The 19,616-nt window shown below is 53.7% G+C and overlaps 2 protein-coding genes across 3 annotated transcripts in view; one reads left to right on the top strand and one right to left on the bottom strand.

The window, feature by feature from the left end:
• Lrit1 (leucine-rich repeat, immunoglobulin-like and transmembrane domains 1) overlaps nt 1-19,616 on the top strand; it is a 62,125-nt gene that overhangs the window by 39,282 nt on the left and 3,227 nt on the right. Inside the window, exons 1-3 of one of the 2 annotated variants that reach the window (XM_005407886.1) lie at nt 12,288-12,428; nt 15,375-15,841; nt 18,026-18,331. In XM_005407886.1, the coding sequence (XP_005407943.1) occupies nt 12,307-12,428; nt 15,375-15,841; nt 18,026-18,331 (895 nt within the window). In that variant the 5' untranslated portion in view covers nt 12,288-12,306. Of the gene's footprint in view, nt 1-12,287; nt 12,429-15,374; nt 15,842-18,025; nt 18,332-19,616 lie in introns of those variants that run through there. The other variant, XM_005407887.2, reaches the window with a different exon arrangement.
• On the bottom strand, nt 549-10,682 carry Rgr (retinal G protein coupled receptor). The gene is made up of 7 exons (XM_005407884.2): nt 10,588-10,682; nt 10,073-10,229; nt 8,727-8,848; nt 5,950-6,103; nt 4,559-4,676; nt 2,376-2,489; nt 549-1,981 (listed from the first exon to the last, which is right to left on the bottom strand). The coding sequence occupies exons 1-7, from the start codon at nt 10,664-10,666 to the stop codon at nt 1,850-1,852; spliced, it is 876 nt and encodes a 291-aa protein (XP_005407941.1). The 5' UTR covers nt 10,667-10,682; the 3' UTR covers nt 549-1,849.

Here is a 19,616-nt window from a genome sequence, read left to right as displayed (position 1 = left end):
CACCGGCGTCTCCACTGCACACCGGAGTCCTCGCCAGGCCACGGCCGTCAGCTGGCTCCCGGACCTGGAGCTCGGCCTCTTTCAGGAGAGACGCGGGGTCAGCATCGCCCCTGGCGGAAACAGCGAGGCTTGGAGCTTCAGTGCCGAAGCGCGGGCCTCCTCCGGTGGAATCCCGCGGAGCGAGTGGGGAAGCGCTGCCAGGGCCACCGCCACCTGCTGGCGCCACCTGCGCTCGGCGCCGCCCTCACCGCCCGCTGGGCATCGCCTGCCAGATGCTCTTAATTTAGCTGATAGGACTGGATGGATCTTAACGCTCTTCACTAAGGAAACTGAAGAAACGAAGCTCCGTGGTAGGAAGAACAGTGACCTCGTGTTTGAGCAAAATGAACCCGCAATGTCCCCAACAAGAAAGACACCAGAAATCCTATCAATTTCACAGCCATAAAAATAAATGAGGGCACGTCTTTGCTGCTGAATGTATTTATTTCCATATGTGGAAAAGTTTTAGAATCCCCTTTGCCCTTAAGAGAAAATATGGGTATAATTTAGACTCTATCTAATTGATATTACTTTCTTAATGGTTAGACACCAGCCCCGTTCCTCCCTCCCCAGGAAACTGTCTCCTGGAAGTCCGTGGAGGGGGCAGTCCTTTCCTTTGGAGACAGCTTGCTTGTTTGTCCATAAAGGTAGCGCAGAGCCTTTCCTGGCCACTGTGCAGCCCGTGTGAGCCCCACTTGCCTGCATTCCAGGGCTGACCGTGATGCTGCCTGCCGAAGGGCATCCTGGGAGTTATTCACCTGTGCCCCAATTTCCTGTATCTGCAGACCTAGAGGCAGGTCCGGGACCTCGGAGTCCTAGACCTCCTTTGTCCGGCCACACCCACACCCACCCAGCCCCCAAAATGCCTGTTCCTGCTCTCAGCTCCCTGTCTTCCTTCACACCCGCAGGGGGCTTGGGCCTTCGATACCCTGGCTGTCCTTCCCATTTCCTCCGGGCAGGGGGTCTCTGCACCTGCCACACCTCATCCCTGAGTACTGCCTGAGTGGGTCCAGGGGTGGCTGCCCCTGCATTAGTGTCAACCCCAGAGGCCTCGGGCTCTGCAGACGGCACAGGAAGACAGAGCCACCGTGAACTCTGCACACTGTCACCGTGGAGGAAGACAGCCTGGCAGGGCCTCATCTTCTGACATCTGAAGTTTTAAATAAATTGTGATTTCAAGGCTTGGCAACTGATCCCAAAACATTTCTCAGCAATGTGTAGGCCCAGCCCACACAAGCAGAAGGTGGATTTGACTGATGGGTGATGGCATCTGACCCTCACAGAGCACATAACATGCTGGTCCTGCTCTGGTCAAGTCATGATACTGTCACCTCATCTCACAGGCCAGGGCACTGATGAAGGGCCAGAGAGTTAAGTCCCTGGTGCCAGATCATGATTTAATAAGCAGCGTTCGGAGTGCTGGCGGCTGGGATCACACTCCCACGAGTGAACCCTAGGGCATTTCCTCCTCTCTGTGTAAGACTCTGGGTCCCTGGAGTGCATGGCCCAGGTTTCAGACCAAAAGCTTGGTTTTCAGGAGCATTTCCTAGGTGCTTGGTGTGAACATGTTCTCTTGTTGGAGTCTGAAAGTCCATGTTAATATCTTAGGATTCAGCTAGCTTGGGGTGGAGAGTGGCCTTCGCATGGTCTCTGAGCCTCCTTTCACACAGCTGCGCGTGTGTCTCAATCCCTGTGCCCAGCCTTGGGCCAGGCTCAACTGGAGCTGGGGGACGAGGTCTGGGGCTTGGCTTCTGGGCTGTCAGGCAGCCTCCTGCTGCGGCTCCATGGGGGAGGAGCAGCTCTAGGGGGCTCACTGTGCTCGGTCCCACTTGCTCCTCTGTGGCAAGAGGCACTGCCAGGGGCCCTTGCTGCCCATTTCGCTGCCCAGGGCATAGTTGATGGCGTTGATTGTGGGCACTGTTTTGGCAATGAGGGCAGGCACCTATTGGGGCAGAAAAGTCCAGGAATGATGTTTTGAAGCTTCTGCTCCTGTCCCTGATCCCACCTAGTGACTCCAGACCCTCTTTTCCTGCAGCTGACAGTCATTTATCCTCGGCTCCATTCTGCAGCCCCTGATCCGTCTCGGACTCCCTAGTGACCGTGCACACTCCCGCCCAGACACGCACATCTCCACCTGGTCACAGAGTATGCGTGTTGTTCACGCTCTGGCTGTCTCTCCCTATCATCTCCACCTGTGGTAGCCCAGGGCAGGAGTGGAGGCGGACAGACTCTCTGTGCAGTCTGAGTATTCAAAGGAGGAAAGGAAAAAGGAGCCAGAGGGAGAGATGGAGTGACCCAGAGAGATGACCCTGGAAGAGTTCTGGCCTTGGCCATACCATCTGCAGCCTGGGGGAGAGGGAGCTTGCATCGGCGATGGCTGCGTAGAGGTACAGGAGGGCATAGGGGCTCCAGCAGAGCATCAGGGTCCTGGCTGGCTGAGTAGTGTTCACCTGGGGAGACAGTGCCCACCACAGGTGACATCAGTTTGGCTGGCTGAGGCTCCTCACAGGCAAGGAGGCTAGCCAGCGCTCAGCACGTCCAAGCTGCATAGGAACTCGGGACCTGACCGGCCTCTGCCGTGTAAGGTTATGTGACTCTGAGCATTTGTTGCCTTGTTTGTAAAATGGCCTGGAGATACCTGGCTTGCATGGAGACTGGCACAGGGGTGGGGTGAGGTGATAATGAGCTTCCTTTCAGATCTTTGTTCCTTAAGAGGAATCCTGGGCTCTGTGACTGTGTGCACAAGGGTCCGAGGCTAAGCTGCCCCGAGACTTGAGGCCCAGAGCCGTCTGTGGCTGCAGCCACTTGGTGAGATCCACCTATGAGGGCTTAAGGCAGGAGAAGCACCTGGGAGTGGGTGATACTAAAGTACCACCCGCGGCCAGGAAGGGGAACATGACTTGCGCTCTAATTCCAGAATGGAGTAGCCATGTTCTTGCTCTCCCACTGAGATAATAAAATTCTGACACAAAACCCTACTGCTAGTTTTCCATTGACATGTCTCTCTTTAACAAAGAAGACAATTTAAGTCAGAAGGCATTTTTCTCTTCGATGTTGGATTTTTAAAATACCTTGATTGGAGCATATATTTTTCTTGAATTCCCTCATTCTGATTTTTAAAAAAAGTGTTTTGCATTGACTGAGAGATCCCTGGAGAGAAATGGGGCCTCGGTGGGAGACCATGTCACCTCCAGAAGTCACTCAGCTTGAGGTGCAGTCCCGGGGGCCATGGTTGGAGAGGACCACTAATGCCAGAGATCACAGTTTAAAGGCAGCAGGAAAAAAAATGGGGAGTCGTGGGTCCAACCTTGTGTCCTGGCTGATTGAAGCTCCAATAAATGTGGCAACTTTGGATCTAGACAGGGGAGGGGCGAACAGAGAGGGGACAAACTGGGAGGTGGAGCCTTCGCCAGCAGTGAGCAAGGAGCCAGGAAAAGGGACCCTCAGCTCCCCTCTGTGACCTCAGAGGAACATGGGTCACCAGCTAACATAAATTTGCAGAGTGCGTTTCTACTTGATAAGAAAAGCATAATGAAGTAGTAGGTTAAGGGTCTTAATAAAAGAATGTACCTTTTTTGTACCATAATTGAGCACTGCCTTTGGGTTGTGGAGGCCCTGGCCTGCGTTTGGACCCATCTCTGCTATTACTAGGTGTGTGGCTCTTAGCGGTTACTTGGCTGAGCTCCCTGTGCCTCAGTCCTGTCTGTGACACAGGGATTGTAAAGCTTTCCTTCCTCTGAGAGCAGTCACAAAGATGAAATGACAACCCACATAAAGTAATCTGCTTTCTAAAAATAAATCTTTGCAGCTGGGCGTGGTGGTACACACCTGTAATCCCAGCATTTGGGAGGCTGAGACAGGAGGATTGTTGTGAGTTTCAGGCCAGCCTGGGCTACAAAGTGAGTTCAAGGCCAGCCTGAATTATATAATGAGACCCTGTGTCAAAAAGACAATAAATAAATAAATTAATTAATTAATTAAAATAAAATAAAATAAAAATTTTTTTGCTACTTGTTAGGCCCCATTTGTTAAATTGTCCAAGTAATAGAGTTAAAAGAAAACTGTAGCAGGGACATATTAATGCAGAAGTTTGGAAATAGCCAGGAGGGCTTATTCTGAAGCATCTTTTTTCTTGGACAAATGTGCTTACAGTTGTGATTTTGTGTCGTGGTTAACAGCCTGTGACTGTGATTAAATTGAACATCTCCAAGCAATTTAAAAGTCACATTTAGAGGGCCCATTATTTTGTCCCAAGCCTCAAAGCCCTGGGAAAAGCTGAGTGTAAGAGCATGGACCAAGCCTCTTGAGGACCTCTGCCTCCCAGGGCTCCCAAAACTGGGCCAATCTGGGCCACCCTCCTCCCTGTCCCCAGGCCGTGGCCTTCCCACTGTAGGTGCCAGATTCCCCACAGGCTGAACTGACACTGCAGACCCAGAAGCACCTGGTAACTGCCTGTCACCGTGTGTGTGTTCCTGGGTGTCCTGAGGGACTCGTGCTGCCCCAGGAGCCAGAACCTTACCTGGAGGTGGCTGCTCCTTGCCAAATGCTGCTCCATGAGCTGGGAGGAAGTAAGGGTGATGAAGAGGGGGACGAGGAAGTTGAAGAAGGCCATGGTGAAGAGGAAGCTGATGAAGTTCCTATAGGCGGGGGTAGGGCAGCGGGGTCAGCCCTTGGCCTCTGCACCGGACACTCTGACAAGTGTGGCCACTCCTGGTCCCACCTGAACTCTGCTCCAAAGCCAGGAGCTATGAGATCTCCTGGAACTCTCCTTCAGGAGCCTGGGCTGAGATGAGCAGGAGGCCTCCCTGCAGTTCAGGCGCTCAGCCCTGCTCAGCTGCTTGTTCCCCTAAGCCTGCAGAACAGGACACTCTCATTTGGGAAATATGTCAAAGAGACAGTAGAGACACCAGTGGATCAAGAGGAAGGAACATTCGAGGAAGCCTAGGTACAGGGATTTGTAAGGAGCCTGTGGATGGCACAGACTGGAGAGGACATCACTGAAGGGACCATGGAGGAGCTGGGATCTTAGCAGTCATGGGAGGGCATGAGGGCTGACCAGGGACAGAGGGGGCCCATGTCATGAAGGGAAGGCCATCCAGGGTCACCTTGGAGCTGTCCACCAAGAGAGGTAAAGGGAGGACTGCCGGGAGCACTGGGCCCCAGCCCGGCTGTGCTGTAAAGAGACTCAGGGGAGACAGGTTCTCTGGTGGGCTTTACCTGGGACGCCTGTCACTGGTGGCAGGTGCTTCATGAGTCAATGCCATGTGACAGATAAATGCATTGTGGCTCTTGTGGAGATGAGAGGGGACTGGAGCGCATGTGACCTCTCCCGAGGTAACCCCAAAAGGGTTTGCCAGCCCGTCTCCTCCCTAGCACCACGTGGATGGGGCAGCACAAGAACACAGTCTCCTCGGTAGTGGGGACCATCATGCATTCAGGGATTGGCTCACAGTAGATGCCAGGAGCGTCCTGGAACTCTTCTCTATGCTGAAAAGGTGCCTTAGCCTCCACAAAGACAACGCTCTTTGAATCTGTTGAACTAATGGCCTGAATCACTCTAGAAGCCACTCTAGAAATGAAGGTGGAGCTCACCGTGCTGCAGAGGCCAGGGAGGCAGACAGTGACTGTTACAGCTCACCCTGGCCAGTGGCTCACTGTATCTTGCCGCCCTCTTGGGCTCAGCGCTGGGCCCCACCTGAGTAATAGTGGTGTCGCTTGGGCAGTGTCCTGGGGCTTTCCCCAGGCCACCACCAGCCTGCAAGGGGATGCTGTGACCAAGGGGTTGAGATTGTCTGGCGAAGTTGAGGACAGTTCCCCAGTTGGGTTTTCTGCAGGGGCAACCTTGTTGCCCGGGAACTCAAAGCCACAAAATGCATGGAAGGGGCCTCAAAGCTGCTCCCTCTGCCTTACCTGTCCCCCTTGGAGTAGTCCAAGGTGCAGCAGGTCCCCAGGGGCTCATAGTCATAATGGCCCCAGCCCAGGAGGGGCAGCGCTGCCCAGAAGGCTGAAGACAGCCACACGAAGAGCACCAGGGGGATAGCCGTGCTCCACGTCAGCTGGCTGCCTGCATGGGGCAGAGAGGAAGAGCAGGCTGTGAGGAGATCAGTTGACCGAGTGGGAAACAGTGGACTTCGTGGACTCACAGAGGAGCCCTAAGCCCAGCTCTGATTCTTGGTGCCCCAGGCAAGTTAAGGGTTTCTCTGAGCCTCAGTTTCCCCACAAGAGGACGGATCAGCCGTGCTGCAGAGGACACCACTAAGAACAAAAGCAGGGCTGGGGATTTAGCTCAGTGGCACAGCACCTGCCTGGCAAGTGCGACGTCATGAGTTCAATTCCCAGTACCAGAAAAAAACAAAAAAACAAACAAATAAGAAAGCAATCATGGATGGCAAAAGTCTCCCAGTAGAGTCTGTAGCATCTTCCTCAGAGAACAGAGAGAACGAGTGACCGAGGTGGGGGTAACAGGAGGGAGGCCAAGACCAGACTCACCACATCCTCACCTCTTGCTCCCCAGACAGCTCGAGAATTCTACTTGGGGACTGGGATCCATCTCGGTGCCACTGGAAGAGGCAGGTCCCAGCAGCATCTTGGGTGTGGCCCGGATGTCCTCCTGTCCCCTCTCCCAGGCCCCTTCTCTCCTGTAGCCTCATCCAGCCTTCCCTTGCCATGGTTTCCGGGACTGACTTCACAAGCCCTTCCCAGGGTATGTCCTCCACCCAGCCCCATGTCCATGGTCTGAGCTCTGTGTAGAGGAGAGCCCGGGGCAGGTAGAGGACAGAACTCCACAGTTCCACAGAAGAGCAGCCTGCAACTTCCCTTGCCCAAGCCCTTGCTCCTGCACACCTAGCTCGGAGTTGGCTTGGTTGTGTCCCCTGGTTAGACTGAGTATCTGTGTCTCCTTAAATTCACATGCTGGAGCCCTGGTCCCCAGTGTGATGGCATTTGAGGAGGGGACTAGGCCAGCATGGTCAGGCTCTGGGTTTGCAGATGGTCACTTTCTTGCTGGGTCCTCATGCAGAGAAGTCAGAGCCTCCTTGGTGAGATTAGTGTCCTTGTAGGAAAGGATGAGGGAGAAGTCTCACTCCGTGTGAGTGAGATTCCAGCCAGAAGGTGACTGTCCACAAACCCAGAACCTGACTGTGCTGGACCCTGATCTTGTTTTCCCAGCATTCAGAAGTGGGAGAAAAATATCTGTTTTTTAAGCCACCCACAATATGATGTTTTGTTAGAGTTGTCCAGGCTGATGGAGATGCCCTCAGCTCTGGCACGATGATTAGCACCCTCCTTGACCATGTGCAGTCTGTCCAGCATGAGAAACAGGGGCGGGGGTCGCATGCCTAGAGCCAGCGGTAATGGAGCAGGTGAGTAGTCCTTCAGTCCCCTTTCCCCCTTGCCTGCCTTCGCCCTGCTCTGCTGCCTGGTCCAGAGCAGGAAGGGCTTTGGTCCGAGTCCCTGCAGTGAGGTTAACGTCTCTGCTTGGAGCTAGAGAAGCCTGTGGCTATCTGAGAAGGTGGTGCGTGCACTGCTGAGTGTGTGCATGAGTGTGTGATGCAGGTATGTGTATGCATGAGTGTGTGCGTGAGTATAGGCATGAGTGTGTGTGATGCATTCGTGAATGTGTGATGGTCCAAGGGTAGACGTGGTGGAAGAGGTGTGCCATGGCCACACGGCAGGAGACGAGACTATTGATGAGCAAAACCGTAAGAATAAAGGCAATGTGGGGCTGGGGCGGTGGTGCTGGGAGGAGCCCATAGGCTCCTCACTTTGCAGCTGGGCAGCAGCCACCTCTGGAAGCATCCAGCCACCCTCAGTCCCAGCTCAGCTGCTACTTGCCATGGGACACAGAAGGGCTGCTCACCTCTCCACCTCTGTTTCTTAGGGTCCAGCCAGGGGGACTGTGAGTCTACTGGGGCACAGGGCATGTTACCCTCCTGGAGGAGGGGAGGGTGGGTTTTTTTGTTGTTGTTGTTTCTTTGTGGTACTGGGGACTGAACCCAGAACCTTGGCACTGGAGCTGTCTTCAGCTATTTTAATTTTTTTAAATTTTGAAACAGGAGCTTGCTAAGTGGCTAAGGTGTTCAGGATGGGCTCAAGCTTGTGATCCTCTTGTCTCAGCCTCACATAATGCTAGGATTACAGGTGTGCGCCACCATGCCTGGGGAAAGGATTTCTAAAATTGCAATGGGTATTAAAATTATAAGGATCTTAAGGCTGTGGAACCTATAGGAGGTTTTGAAATATTTTTAAGTGAGGCATTTATTTAGACAAAATATCAAGGGGAAAAAGGAACAGATAGTACACTACTTAGGCTGATGACGATGACAGGGCATTTGACAGTGCCACTTAGGACATCTATACTGGGGTAGGCTGCATGAAGCTCTGCCCTCCTGGAGGCCCCGTGGAAGGGTCTCTTCAGGGGCCATGCCCAGTTACACATGTGCACACACACACATGCACACATGCACACAGGCACACACACACACTTATGCACACGTATGCACGATCCATCACCCTCTGACCCCAACAGTGCCCAACAGCAAGAGCATTTTCTGCACCTACAATCTCATTTGATTCTCAGAATAAAACCGTGAATCTGGCCGTTGAAGTTTCGCAGAGAAGAGAAAGGTCCAGGGCTGCCCCACCCACCCCCTTCTCGCCCGAAGCCACCCCTCTGCCCTGGCACCTACGTGTGCAGTAGTGCTGGTGGCGGCCCCAGGCGAGGGCCGCGGTGCTGCTGATGCTGGCCAGTGCCGTCGCAAAGCCCTGGAAGCCAAGAGCCTGGCAGCGTCCGGAGCCGGGAGGCCAGTGCCTACGGAGACCAGGCCCTTGGCATCTCGTTTCCCCTGAGGTAGCAGAGCTAAGTCCCTGGGGAAGGTGGAGCCCACGTCATGCTTGACCAGGGGTCTGTCTGCATCATCAGGAGAGCTCCTGCCTGTGTTGAATTTTATTTACTTAAAATTTTCCTTTGTGTGTGCTACTGGGGATGGAGCCCAGGTACTTCCCACCAAGCTACCTTCCCACCTGTGTAAATTTTTTTTTTTTTAATTTTGAGACAGGGTCTTGCTAAGAGGCTAAATTGCCAGGCTGGGTCCCAATTTGAGATCTTGCTTCTTCAGCCTCGAAGAGAGCTAGGATTACAGGAATGTCCCGCTGCACCTGGCTACATACCTTTATTTTATAGGTGGGGAAACAGGCTCAGAGGGGAACAGGTACCAAACCACAGTCACACAGCAGAGGAGGGCAGATAGAACCTCCACCCTAGCCCCTTGTAGGAAGAGGAGTCCTCATGCCTCAAACCCCACAGACTGGTCAGGCAGAGCTTCCACACCAGGCAGCGCAGCCCCACTGTGAGTGCCACACAGAACAAGGGAAATGTTCAGTTCACTTTTTAAAAAAATCTTAGCTGGGCTAGTGGTGCGTGGCTGTTGTCTTAGCACTCCGGGAGGCTGAGGCAGGAGAATCACAAGATCAAGTCCAGCCTGCACAACTTAAGGATTTAGTGACATCTTGTCTCAAATAAAAAATGAAAGGAGGCTGGGGCTACAGCTTGGTGGAAAGGCACTAGGTTTAATCACCAGGACTGCAAACAAACAAAAACAAAACAAGCATGAGTCTCAGGAACACCTTCCAAAGAGATACGGACCCTGGGTGCACAGGAGTATCAGATACCAGCCAAAACCCTGTTTGCTTTTACCTCTGAGGGCTTCCTAGGTGGCAAGGGTTGCTTCACATCATTTGCAAAGAATTAAAGTCACTACTTCCAGCTCCCACAGGAACTAAGCATCAAGGCCAGGCCACCGGGTCCCTGGGCCCCGCACTCAATCCCTGTCCCCTCACCCCCTGCCTTCTCTCTGGCCAGGTTTGAGCAAACACACCGTCCCCGACCCCCGTCCACAGATTCTCCAGGGGTAACCCGGAGTTCCAGCTCAGCCTGGGTAGCCTGCCTGCTTCTGCCCTAAGGGCTGTTGTCTATCTGCTGGAAGAAAGGCTCAGGCCTGGCTGCCCAGGGCTGGGCAGGGGAAGGGGCTGGTACCGGAGGAGGCTGGACACGGCCGCGATGAAGGCATTGAAGCTCAGCCCGCTGTCCGCCAGAGCCAGGCTCAGCACGAGCAGGTGGCTGGGTGTGCGCAGCTCCGGGATCTTCCAGAAACAGATGATGGTCAGGCCGTTGAGGCTGAGACCGCAGAGCGCTGAAAGGCAGGGCTGGGGCTGGCACCGGGCTTCCGGCTGCAGCTCACTCCTGCCCTCTAGCGACCCCGCCTGGGGATCTCATCTCGAAGGGATCCGCACAGGGTTCCAGGGAATGGATCTGAGCTCCCTGTGGCTGGAAGTCAAAAGCCTGCGCTTTGGGCATCTCTCCCATCAGTCCAAGTCGCTCCCTCCAGACCCCTGCCTGGCTTCCGTCCTCGGACTCCTCTCCAGCATAGTGCACCTATGCAGGCAGCCCAGAGACAGCCCCTGGATCCGGGCCCACGGAGCTGCAGCCCAGGTGAAATGCCACACAGCTGCAGCTGGGTTCTGTCCCAGCCCAGGCCCCGCCTGGCTCACCTTCCACCAGCAGCACTGTCCCCACAGCCAGCACCTCGAGCTCCCCGAAGCCAGTGGGCAGGGCCCCAGACACTGCCATCCTCAGCCTCTCTCCCTGTAAGTGCCCCAGCTGTCTGCGGGCTCCCTGAGCCTGGCCTCTCCTTTTTAAAGGGCAATTAGACCGAGCAAGCACATGCAGGTTATTATGCCAGGCTTCCTTCCCCCCTGCCTCCCTTCTAAGTCACCCTCTTGGCTCGTGCAGAAGGGACCCATTCACAGGTCACACAGCACGTTCTTTGTGAGGGGCTCTGGCTCATTCATCTCCATCTCCTGGGGAAGGATTAAAGTCCGGGGATGCATAGGGCAGCACTGAGCGCTGGATTGAAAGAGTTGCATAACCAAGGAGGGCAGCAGGGTGTGAGCTACAGCTGCCCTGGGGAACTAGGTGGGAGCCAGACCCTTTGGGTCCACAGCTCCTGGCAAGCTGGCATGGCTTGGTGTGTGTGTGTGTGTGTGTATGTGTCTGTGTGTGTGTGTGTGTGTGTGTGTACGCACAAAATCACATGGCAAGGCTGGGGGAAGGACGTGGTTTGGGAAGTCACCTGTGCTTCCTGTCTTCTATAGAGCCTTTGGGGATCAAAATTTCTCCCCAGAAGCTGGTGTACTGGGTCATGGCTGTCTTCCCAGCACTTGAGGAAGCTGAGGAAGGAGGATTACAAGTTGGAGCCCAGCCTGACAAACATAGTGAATTATTGCTTAGCAAGATTGAGCCTCAAAATAAAAAAAATTAAAACGGAGTGGGGATGTATCTTGGTGTGAAGGCCCTGGGCTAAATTCCCAGTACAAAACCAACCAACCAACTTGGGCTGCTTTTGGCCTGTGAATGGCCCCTGGGTTCATTCCATATACCGAAAAAAAAAGGCACCGATGTGGCAGTGAGCATGGCTGGTCTTTTAGCTTGGTGAGGAGGGCTACTGGCTCATTGTGGGTACAGAGGACAGCTTCCTGGCTGGATTTGCAAGAGAATAAGGGAGGGGACCAATGTCTTCCATCAAAGCATCAAGGCACAAGTGAGGTATCATGTGTGCCCTGGGGTCTTCGCTGTCTGGGGCCATGGGGGTGAGGAGTGGGAACCTTTTGAAAAGCTGAGGGACCCAGGGCTTGGGATACATATGGTGCTGGCCCCTCCTCGGAGCTCAGTGGAGGAGCTGTCTCTGTCCCACAGGAAATGCCTCTGCCAGGCAGGGCCTCACTGCGACACCATGTTTGGGGACTGCATGTCCACGAAGCATTCGGGAAAGCAGTAGCTTGCCCAATGGATGGCTGTAGTTTAGGAGTCTGGGGGAGGCATCTCTGAGGACTCCCCTGAAACAGTAGCTGCTCCTCCTAAGGAGACCTTGAGAGAACCCGCAAAACAGCATTTTCTACTTGAGAGCTGCAATTTCCCAGACTCTTACTTGAGGCCAGGGTTCCGTCTTCCCCTTCCCCTGCCTGGACACCCCAGGGAGCTCTGGAAAGGGTCTCTGCCCCGCCCTCAGGCCCAGACCATCCAGGAAGCGCTAAGCTGCTGAGAGCAGTGGCTGAGGCTCCCCTCCCTAATCCTCAGCCCCGGCCATCCCCTGTTTATCTGATGGCCTTGGGCAGGCATGGGGGAGGGGAGCAGCAGCTGGGCTTGCTGGGCTGGCGGGACAGAGCAGTCTGGGGCAGGCCCCTGCCCGGGCCAGCAAGGAGCCAGGAGTCATGTGGGTGGCTGCGGGCATGCTCTGGCTCCTGGCCCTTGGAGGGCCCCCACCGGCCTGGGGCTCCTGCCCCTCTCAGTGCAGCTGCAGCCTCCACATCCTAGGTGATGGCAGCAAGGCCAGGTAAGGCCCCTCTCCTCCGTGTGGGGTGCGGGTAGTAGGCTGGCTTGGGAAGGGGAGGGTGCCCAGCAGCTGCTCCCCAAGGGCCTCTGGGGAAGCAGGCTCCTTAGCCCGTGGCTGGGTGAAAGCTCTGTTTCCCAGGCCCTGGAAACGTGGGAGACTGCTCTGGCCAGGAGGTTCTGGGTCTTTACATATGTGGGGGCAGATGTGTTTCCGGAAGCCCTTCCTGGGCCCTCCGTCAGGCTCCTGGTGGCGAGCAGTCCTCTTTCAATGTCTGGGGAGTCTCCTGCGTACCTCTTCCCGTTCTCCTTGCCTCCTTCTATTTCATCTCCTCCCGGTGTCTCCCCACCCCTCCCACCCGACACCTCTCGCTCTCACCGCTGCCTGCCTCTGGGGTGCCCAGACCCCACAGGGCTTCCTGCCACTACACCCATGAAGAGGCCACCTGACTCCTGCTCCTCTCCTGTGGGTCTCCTCTGGCAGCCCAGGGAGCACCAGCCTCCACGCCTTCCGCAGACAGCTGGGAAAGCTGCGAGCGCCCATCCCATCCAGCCGGGCTCCCTGCATCCTCAGGCTCATCCTCAATGTTCTGCATCCACCCTCTCACCTTATAAAGCCCCACCCTCTCCTTTCCCCCTTCCTTGCATCCGTCCCCAGGCCGCTGTGCTTTGTAAACCCCTGCTCTTCTGCTACAATAGGGAAGAATGTGGAAGACAGGACACCTCCTCTGGTGCGATCTGGGGTCCAGCAGAGCTAGGGTCTGATGCTCTAACTCATGTGGAGGGCAAGGGTCCTCTCACTAAGGGTATCCAGGTGGAGCCTCGAGCGTGCCAGGAAAGCACCCATGACCAACAACCATGTGGCCAGTGCTCCTCTCACCACCCACAGAGAGCATTGGCCTCAAAGTCACACAGCATCACAGGATCAGCGATGGAAGTGGTCCAAGAATATAGAACTCTCAGACCGTTCCTAGAACTCTTCCCATCGGGGTGCAGGCAGTAGAGTTAGACTTCGGATGAAACTGAAATTGCAAATGTATTGTTGGGGCCCTAGTGTCAGCTAGTGACAATCCCCTCTCTGAAGCGGAGCTCTTACAGTGGGTTCTACCTGCTGGACAGTCCCCGGGTTGTTGTGCACCAGCCCATCCTCATGGAGTGTCCCACACAGGTAATGAGGCCAGGCCAGGCTGCAAGGGGCCTAGATGTCTCCAGGGACCAGGGGACAGACTGCGTCTAGGCTGATGTCCTTCACAGGTCAGAGCCTTCCTCACACCCAGCTCTCCCACAGGCTTTCCTAGAGCCCCAGCCTGGCCACCTGCCCCCCCCAGTCTGTCCCCAGGGACACCCAGGTTGCTGCAAGGGCCCAAGCCTGGCACCAGGACAGATGTGTCCCCAGTGCATTCTGTGTCCAGTTTGCCCCATCAGGAGCTATGCTTGGGTTGGCTTTTTTCTGCTATGACCACTTTCTCTGCAGCCCACAATGTGTTTTCCCACTGCCTTCCTTCCTCCCAGCTGCAGACACCCCAACCTGTGTTCTCACCACCTGAAAAGACTGCCACCCTCAGTGCTTTCTTCCTGAGGGAGATGACAAGCTGTCATGGACTGGGGCTGAGGCTTTGATTCTCTCCTGAATGGCCGACCACTTAGTAGGAGTCTTCTTTATCTGAGGGACATGAATTGGTGGGAAATTTGGATCTTTTGAGGTGCCATTAACGAGGAGGAACAAGCCCAGCCCAGCACCTCTTAGCAGTGTGTGTGTGTGTCTGTGTGTTTGTGTGTGTTCACTTGGCAGCTGCTGGCTTGCAAGGCTTATGTTGGGTTGCTCTGATTTGACAATACACAGGACATCGTGGGGAATAAGCTCTTTTAGCAAAGCATATATGATGCCTACCCCTGGCTGGGCAGAGAAGCCCCACAGATGAAACGGCTCTGCCCGAGACCCAGGCCCCTGGTGCTAGCCTCCATGACCCTCATCTTTGACAGTTCCTGTCATCTTACCCTGTGTGTGCACGCTACTCTCCTGATGGTGTAGAACACCACCCTGGATTGTAGGCTCCTGGGGGCAGGACTACCTCCTGGCATCTCTGTCCTCAGCTTTAGACCAGACATAATAGACCCAGGTTTGTGAGGCCATTGGCAGAAGGGGTTGGAAGGACCTGGTGCTATGGCCCTGATCTACCCAGTGCTGAGAAAACAGATCTGAAGCTCTTGGCAGGTACTGGCCCTGGGCAGCAGGCTGAGTCTGTTCATGGGCTCACTTGCCCCCTAACTGGGCTACGAGGTGACATCCGTTATCAGAAGGAAACTCAGGAAAAGACAGGATACCTGAGAGATGTCAGGACACACAGACAACAGGCACAGAGCCCAGCTGTGACCCTAGCTGTGTGTGACCCTAGCTCCTGGGGTCAGGAGAGACCTGCAGCACTGCTGACTTTTTGTACCCTTGATATATACTTTTTAAAATCAAGCAAGGAAGGGGAAGGAAAAAAAATAAAAAAGATTTTATATATATATATTCCAAAATGAATGTAAGTATTATGTATTACAAACACTTACTAATTAAAAAAAAAAAAAGAAACTAGGAGAAATGAAGAAGCGCCAAGACGGTCACACAGATTGAGGTGTGCTTTACCAGTGTGCTGCACAGCCAGGGCAATGAACCCCTTTGCCCTCAGGGCTGCAGACACTACGGGCTGTAACAGACTGGGCTCAGCTTCCATGTCTTCCAGGCCAGCGAACACCCCAAGGGCCCTCCTGGGTCCCAGCAAAAGGCTATGCTCTGAAAGCGAGACTCCCCAGGGGAACAGGGAGGCCGCCAGCCTGCAGCCCTCTCTACAGCCCACCGCTGATACTGGGGCTCTGGGAGAGGTCAATCCGCAGGCCCCATAAGGGGGACCACCAGCCAGCAGGACCCAGGCTCAGAGGCCCTGCGTATTTCTGTGTCTTGCAGGACGGTAGTGTGCAGCGACCCTGACCTGACGCTGCCGCCCGCGTCCCTCCCCGCAGACACATGCCGGCTGCGCCTGGAGCGCACGGCCATGCGCAGGGTGCCGGGAGAGGCCTTCCGGGCGCTGGGCCGCCTCGAGCAGCTCTGGTTGCCCTACAACGCACTAAGCGAGCTCAGCGCGCTCATGCTGCGCGGCCTGCGGCGCCTGCGCGAACTGCGGCTGCCCGGGAACCGCCTGGCATCCTTCCCCTGGGCTGCGCTCAGGGACGCCCCCCAGCTGCGGCTGCTGGACCTGCAGGCCAACCATCTGGCCACCGTGCCTGCCGAGGCCACGCGCTTCCTGGGCAACCTCACCTTCCTGGACCTCTCCAGCAACCAGCTGATGAGGCTCCCACAGGAGCTGCTGCTCGCCTGGGCGCATTTGAAGAGCGGACCCTTCCTTCCTGGCCTCCACACTAGGCTGGTACTAGGTAAGAGACGGCGGTATCCTCCACCTCGGTCCACCCTGGTGATCCCTGGGGCCTTGGGCAAGCCACTTTGGGTCTCCATTCTTTACCTGGAATGTGGAAACCATACCTGCCTCCCGCGTTTGAGTGCAGATGGAGGGAGACCTGCAAGGCACAGGCTTAGGGGCTCGAGACCCAAGCCAGACTGCCGCAGTTTACTTTCCAAGGTTTAAGGAAAGGGAGACACAAGAAGTTTCTGTCCAGGCCTTACAACCAGCACGAAACTCCCTGAGACTCAAGTTCCCAACTCAGGCTTCAGTGGACTGGCACTGCACACCAGTCGGTCTCTGTTTCTCTGGCCCTCCTCGGCCCTGGCACACTGCAAAGCGGACAAGCCAGGCCCCCTTTCCTGCCGGAGGACCTGCCTGGTCCCGAAGGGGACAGGCCCACGACCCAGAAAGTCGACTTGAATTGTCCAGCTCAGAGGTGAAAATGTGTACACGTTTAAGACTTAACAGAAAAGACTAATGACCTTGTGTCTCCCCTTTCCACTCTAATCCCCTCTCCTCAAAAGATAGCTTTTCTTACTTTATTTATAAATTCCCTATCTTTTACAATACTTAGGCATACAAGTATATACACATACCTATAGGGGTGCACACAAATATGCATATAAACACAAATATATGCATGAATTAAAGTTATTATAACAAAAATTTGTTATATATATTAATCAATGCTATCTTTTTCATCCAATCATATATTTTGGAGATCTTTTAAATTACTACAAATAGAACAAGCTTACCTTTTAAAAACTGCTACACAATATTCCATAATATAGTTCTATTACAGTTTTTTTAAAAACCATTCCTCCTCCATTGGGCTTTTAGAATATTTCCATTATTTTGTTAACACTTTTGAGGCCACAGAGAACATTCTGTGAGCTGACCCATGCAGGGTCCCCCCTGCCAAGTAATTCTGAGTGCCTTTCAATTCTAGGAGCTGAAGATACCACAATGAACCAAACAGACAAAAATCTGTTTGTTCATGCAGCTAATATTTAAAATGGCCAAAATGTTTAAATTTTGCCAATATGACAGGTGGAAGTTTCATAGGTGTTAATCTTTGACTTTTCACTACTTCTTTTGCAACCCTTTTGTAATCGGCAAAATCCAGGTAGCTGACTATGAGGGTGGGGTTCTGGAGAACCTTGGGTTGCAGATGTTTTGTGAACGCATTTGACGAGCAATGCAGGGAGGCAGCTTCTCGTGTGAGAGGGTGAAGGAGAGGTGGGAGAAGCAGCCTCCATCCTCTTTGAGTGCTCGAAGGGACCTGAGAGACAAGATAAGCCATCGGATCTGAACATACCCTCCCAACACTTTTACACTCCCCTTTCCAAATATATCAAGTATGTGCTTGTAAATGTGTAAGATATCATAGATGAGTGGACTATCAAATGCAGTAGCAAACTTTGAGGGGTAAAGTAACATCACATCAAATGCCCTTATCTTGCATTTCAGAATCGCAAACATTTGAAAGGGAATTATGCTTCAGCATTGAGGACACAGTACCACTTTAGCTGTGTATGGTTTGCAGGGGGAGTCAGGTAATGTGCAGTGACGTGCTTCCAGTTCTTTAAAAGTTTCCAACACTGGTGTAAAAAGGACTGGGACTATATCAAAGAATGTGATGTCCCAGCCTCTTCACTCCAGTTTTTACCCCACTTGAGCCTAGGTCAAAGAAAAACATTGAACAGAGTCACCACTCTCGCTGCTGTGGTGATGTGACTTGAAAAGTGACACATCCTGGGAGGACAGGGGTCAAAGGCCAGGGTCAATGAAGCATTTTTAGAAAATGTTTTGACATATTGCAGTTATTGCAAAAATTCTTCCTGGCCAGACAGACTCTTGAAAGAATTAGTTTAAGGATGGCAGACATACTAACCAATTTTGTGGGCATGCTCTGTGGCCTACCCAATGCTCCAAGATGGATCTTTATGCTTACAGCAACCCTAAAGGGGAGTAATGCTATCATTTAGGGAGAAGGACAAGGTGTATTATTAGGCAGTTGGCAAGGCAGGAGCCAGGCCTGGAAGCCAGTTCTGCTGACTCTGTGCTGAGAGGTTCCCCCCTCCTCTCCAAGGAGATAGAGAGCTGGGCCTGGGCTCTGGATGTCTACAGGTCACTTCTTGCCTTCTGTCTCCTGCAGGGCTTCAGGACAACCCCTGGGCATGTGACTGCCGACTCTATGACCTGGTCCATCTCCTGGATGGCTGGGCTCCAAACTTGGTCTTCATCGAGGCCAGACTGAGGTGTGCCAGCCCACGTAACCTGGCCGGAATAGCCTTTAGCCAGCTGGAGCTGAGGAAGTGCAAAGGCCCAGAGCTCCATCCAGGTGTGACCAGCATCAGGTCCCCTTTGGGCAGCTCTGTTTTGCTACGTTGTGGAGCCACTGGGATCCCTGGGCCTGAGATGCACTGGAGAAGAGCCAATGGGCGCCCACTCAATGGCACAGGTGGGTGAACTACAGGACCTTCTCCCTAAGCCCAGGACTAGGTCAAGCAGATCACTATCCCAAGTGGGAAGTGGGCAGGGCCAGAAGGAAGGACTCTGCTAGGCGGGGCTCCCATGTGTCTGAATGGAGTTGAGAGGATCTACCCAGAGGCTGAGCCCAGGGACAGTGGGTTTAATGATGACACCAGTTCCCCACCTCTACTGTCAATCTCACCAGCCTCTGGATCACAGACTCAGATTATTGTGGGAGGAATAAAAAGTTGACTTTTTGGTAGAAGACACTATTATTGCACTTAATGCTTACAGAACGTTTCCCAGTTGTAAATATTAAGCCAATGTCACCAGAAGTAACTAAGGATATGGGTTACCGGGATCAAGCTCTTCATGGTCTATCATTACTGCATTATGCTGGCCCATCACACCCTGGAGCAGCCTGATTACCCTTATTTTGCATACAAGGGAGTGGAGGCTCGGAGAGGCTGCACACCTGGGCCATCCCACACAGCTCGCACAGGAAGATCCCAGCACTGCCTTGCTGACTCCAAGGCGGATGCTGTTTCAGAGAGGCTGTGTGGGCAGAGAGCGCTGAGGTCTGTCTCGGTGGCATTTGTGGGCAGGAGTCTCAGCCAGCCACAGGCAGAGAGAAAGGAGAGGAGAAATGGTTTCACAGCACCTGACCAGAGAACCTCAAATCCTCCACCACCTCCCACTTCTGCGACTTTCCCTCCACTAGGCTGACAATGGTCACTGTCCACAGTGGCTTTGAAATCAAGTTAGAAACAAAATGGCACAGAAAGCTGCACTGTGTGCCAGGCAGGTGAGGGTGCTCTGATCGAGGCAGCTGTGAGGTGAGCAGGGTCCCCCAGCTGGGCTTCTCGCTCAGGGTCACCCCTGACTGTTCCTGGGAGGCCTTCCCAAGGGTCACCGCTACAAAACCCCAGGCCGTTGAAGAGCATACTTTGGACATCTCACACGTACAGGATTTGATCAAAAATCACTATGAACATCTAAATTTTTAAAAATTATGGCAAGACACCTTGCCATTAATTCCTGAGTCCTCTAACCCACCTCATTTTAAACACTCGCACCCCATTGTTCTTAGTGTGCCTTTTACTGTAATAAGATTTTTTAATTAGTGATAATTGCGCCTCAGATAAACCTCATTGGCTACGATACTGCCACTGAGCAAAAGCTATAAGATTTTTAAAAATGTAAACATGCACCCTATTTTTAGATCACTCCTTTTAGAAGGCAGTTTACTCTTAGGCCCTGTATCAGCTTGGAGC

This window comes from Chinchilla lanigera, unplaced genomic scaffold (assembly GCF_000276665.1).
Source record: "Chinchilla lanigera isolate Chin_1 unplaced genomic scaffold, ChiLan1.0 scaffold00109, whole genome shotgun sequence".
Classification (NCBI taxonomy): Eukaryota; Metazoa; Chordata; class Mammalia; order Rodentia; family Chinchillidae; genus Chinchilla; species Chinchilla lanigera.
This window is presented reverse-complemented; position numbering and strand designations above follow the sequence as displayed.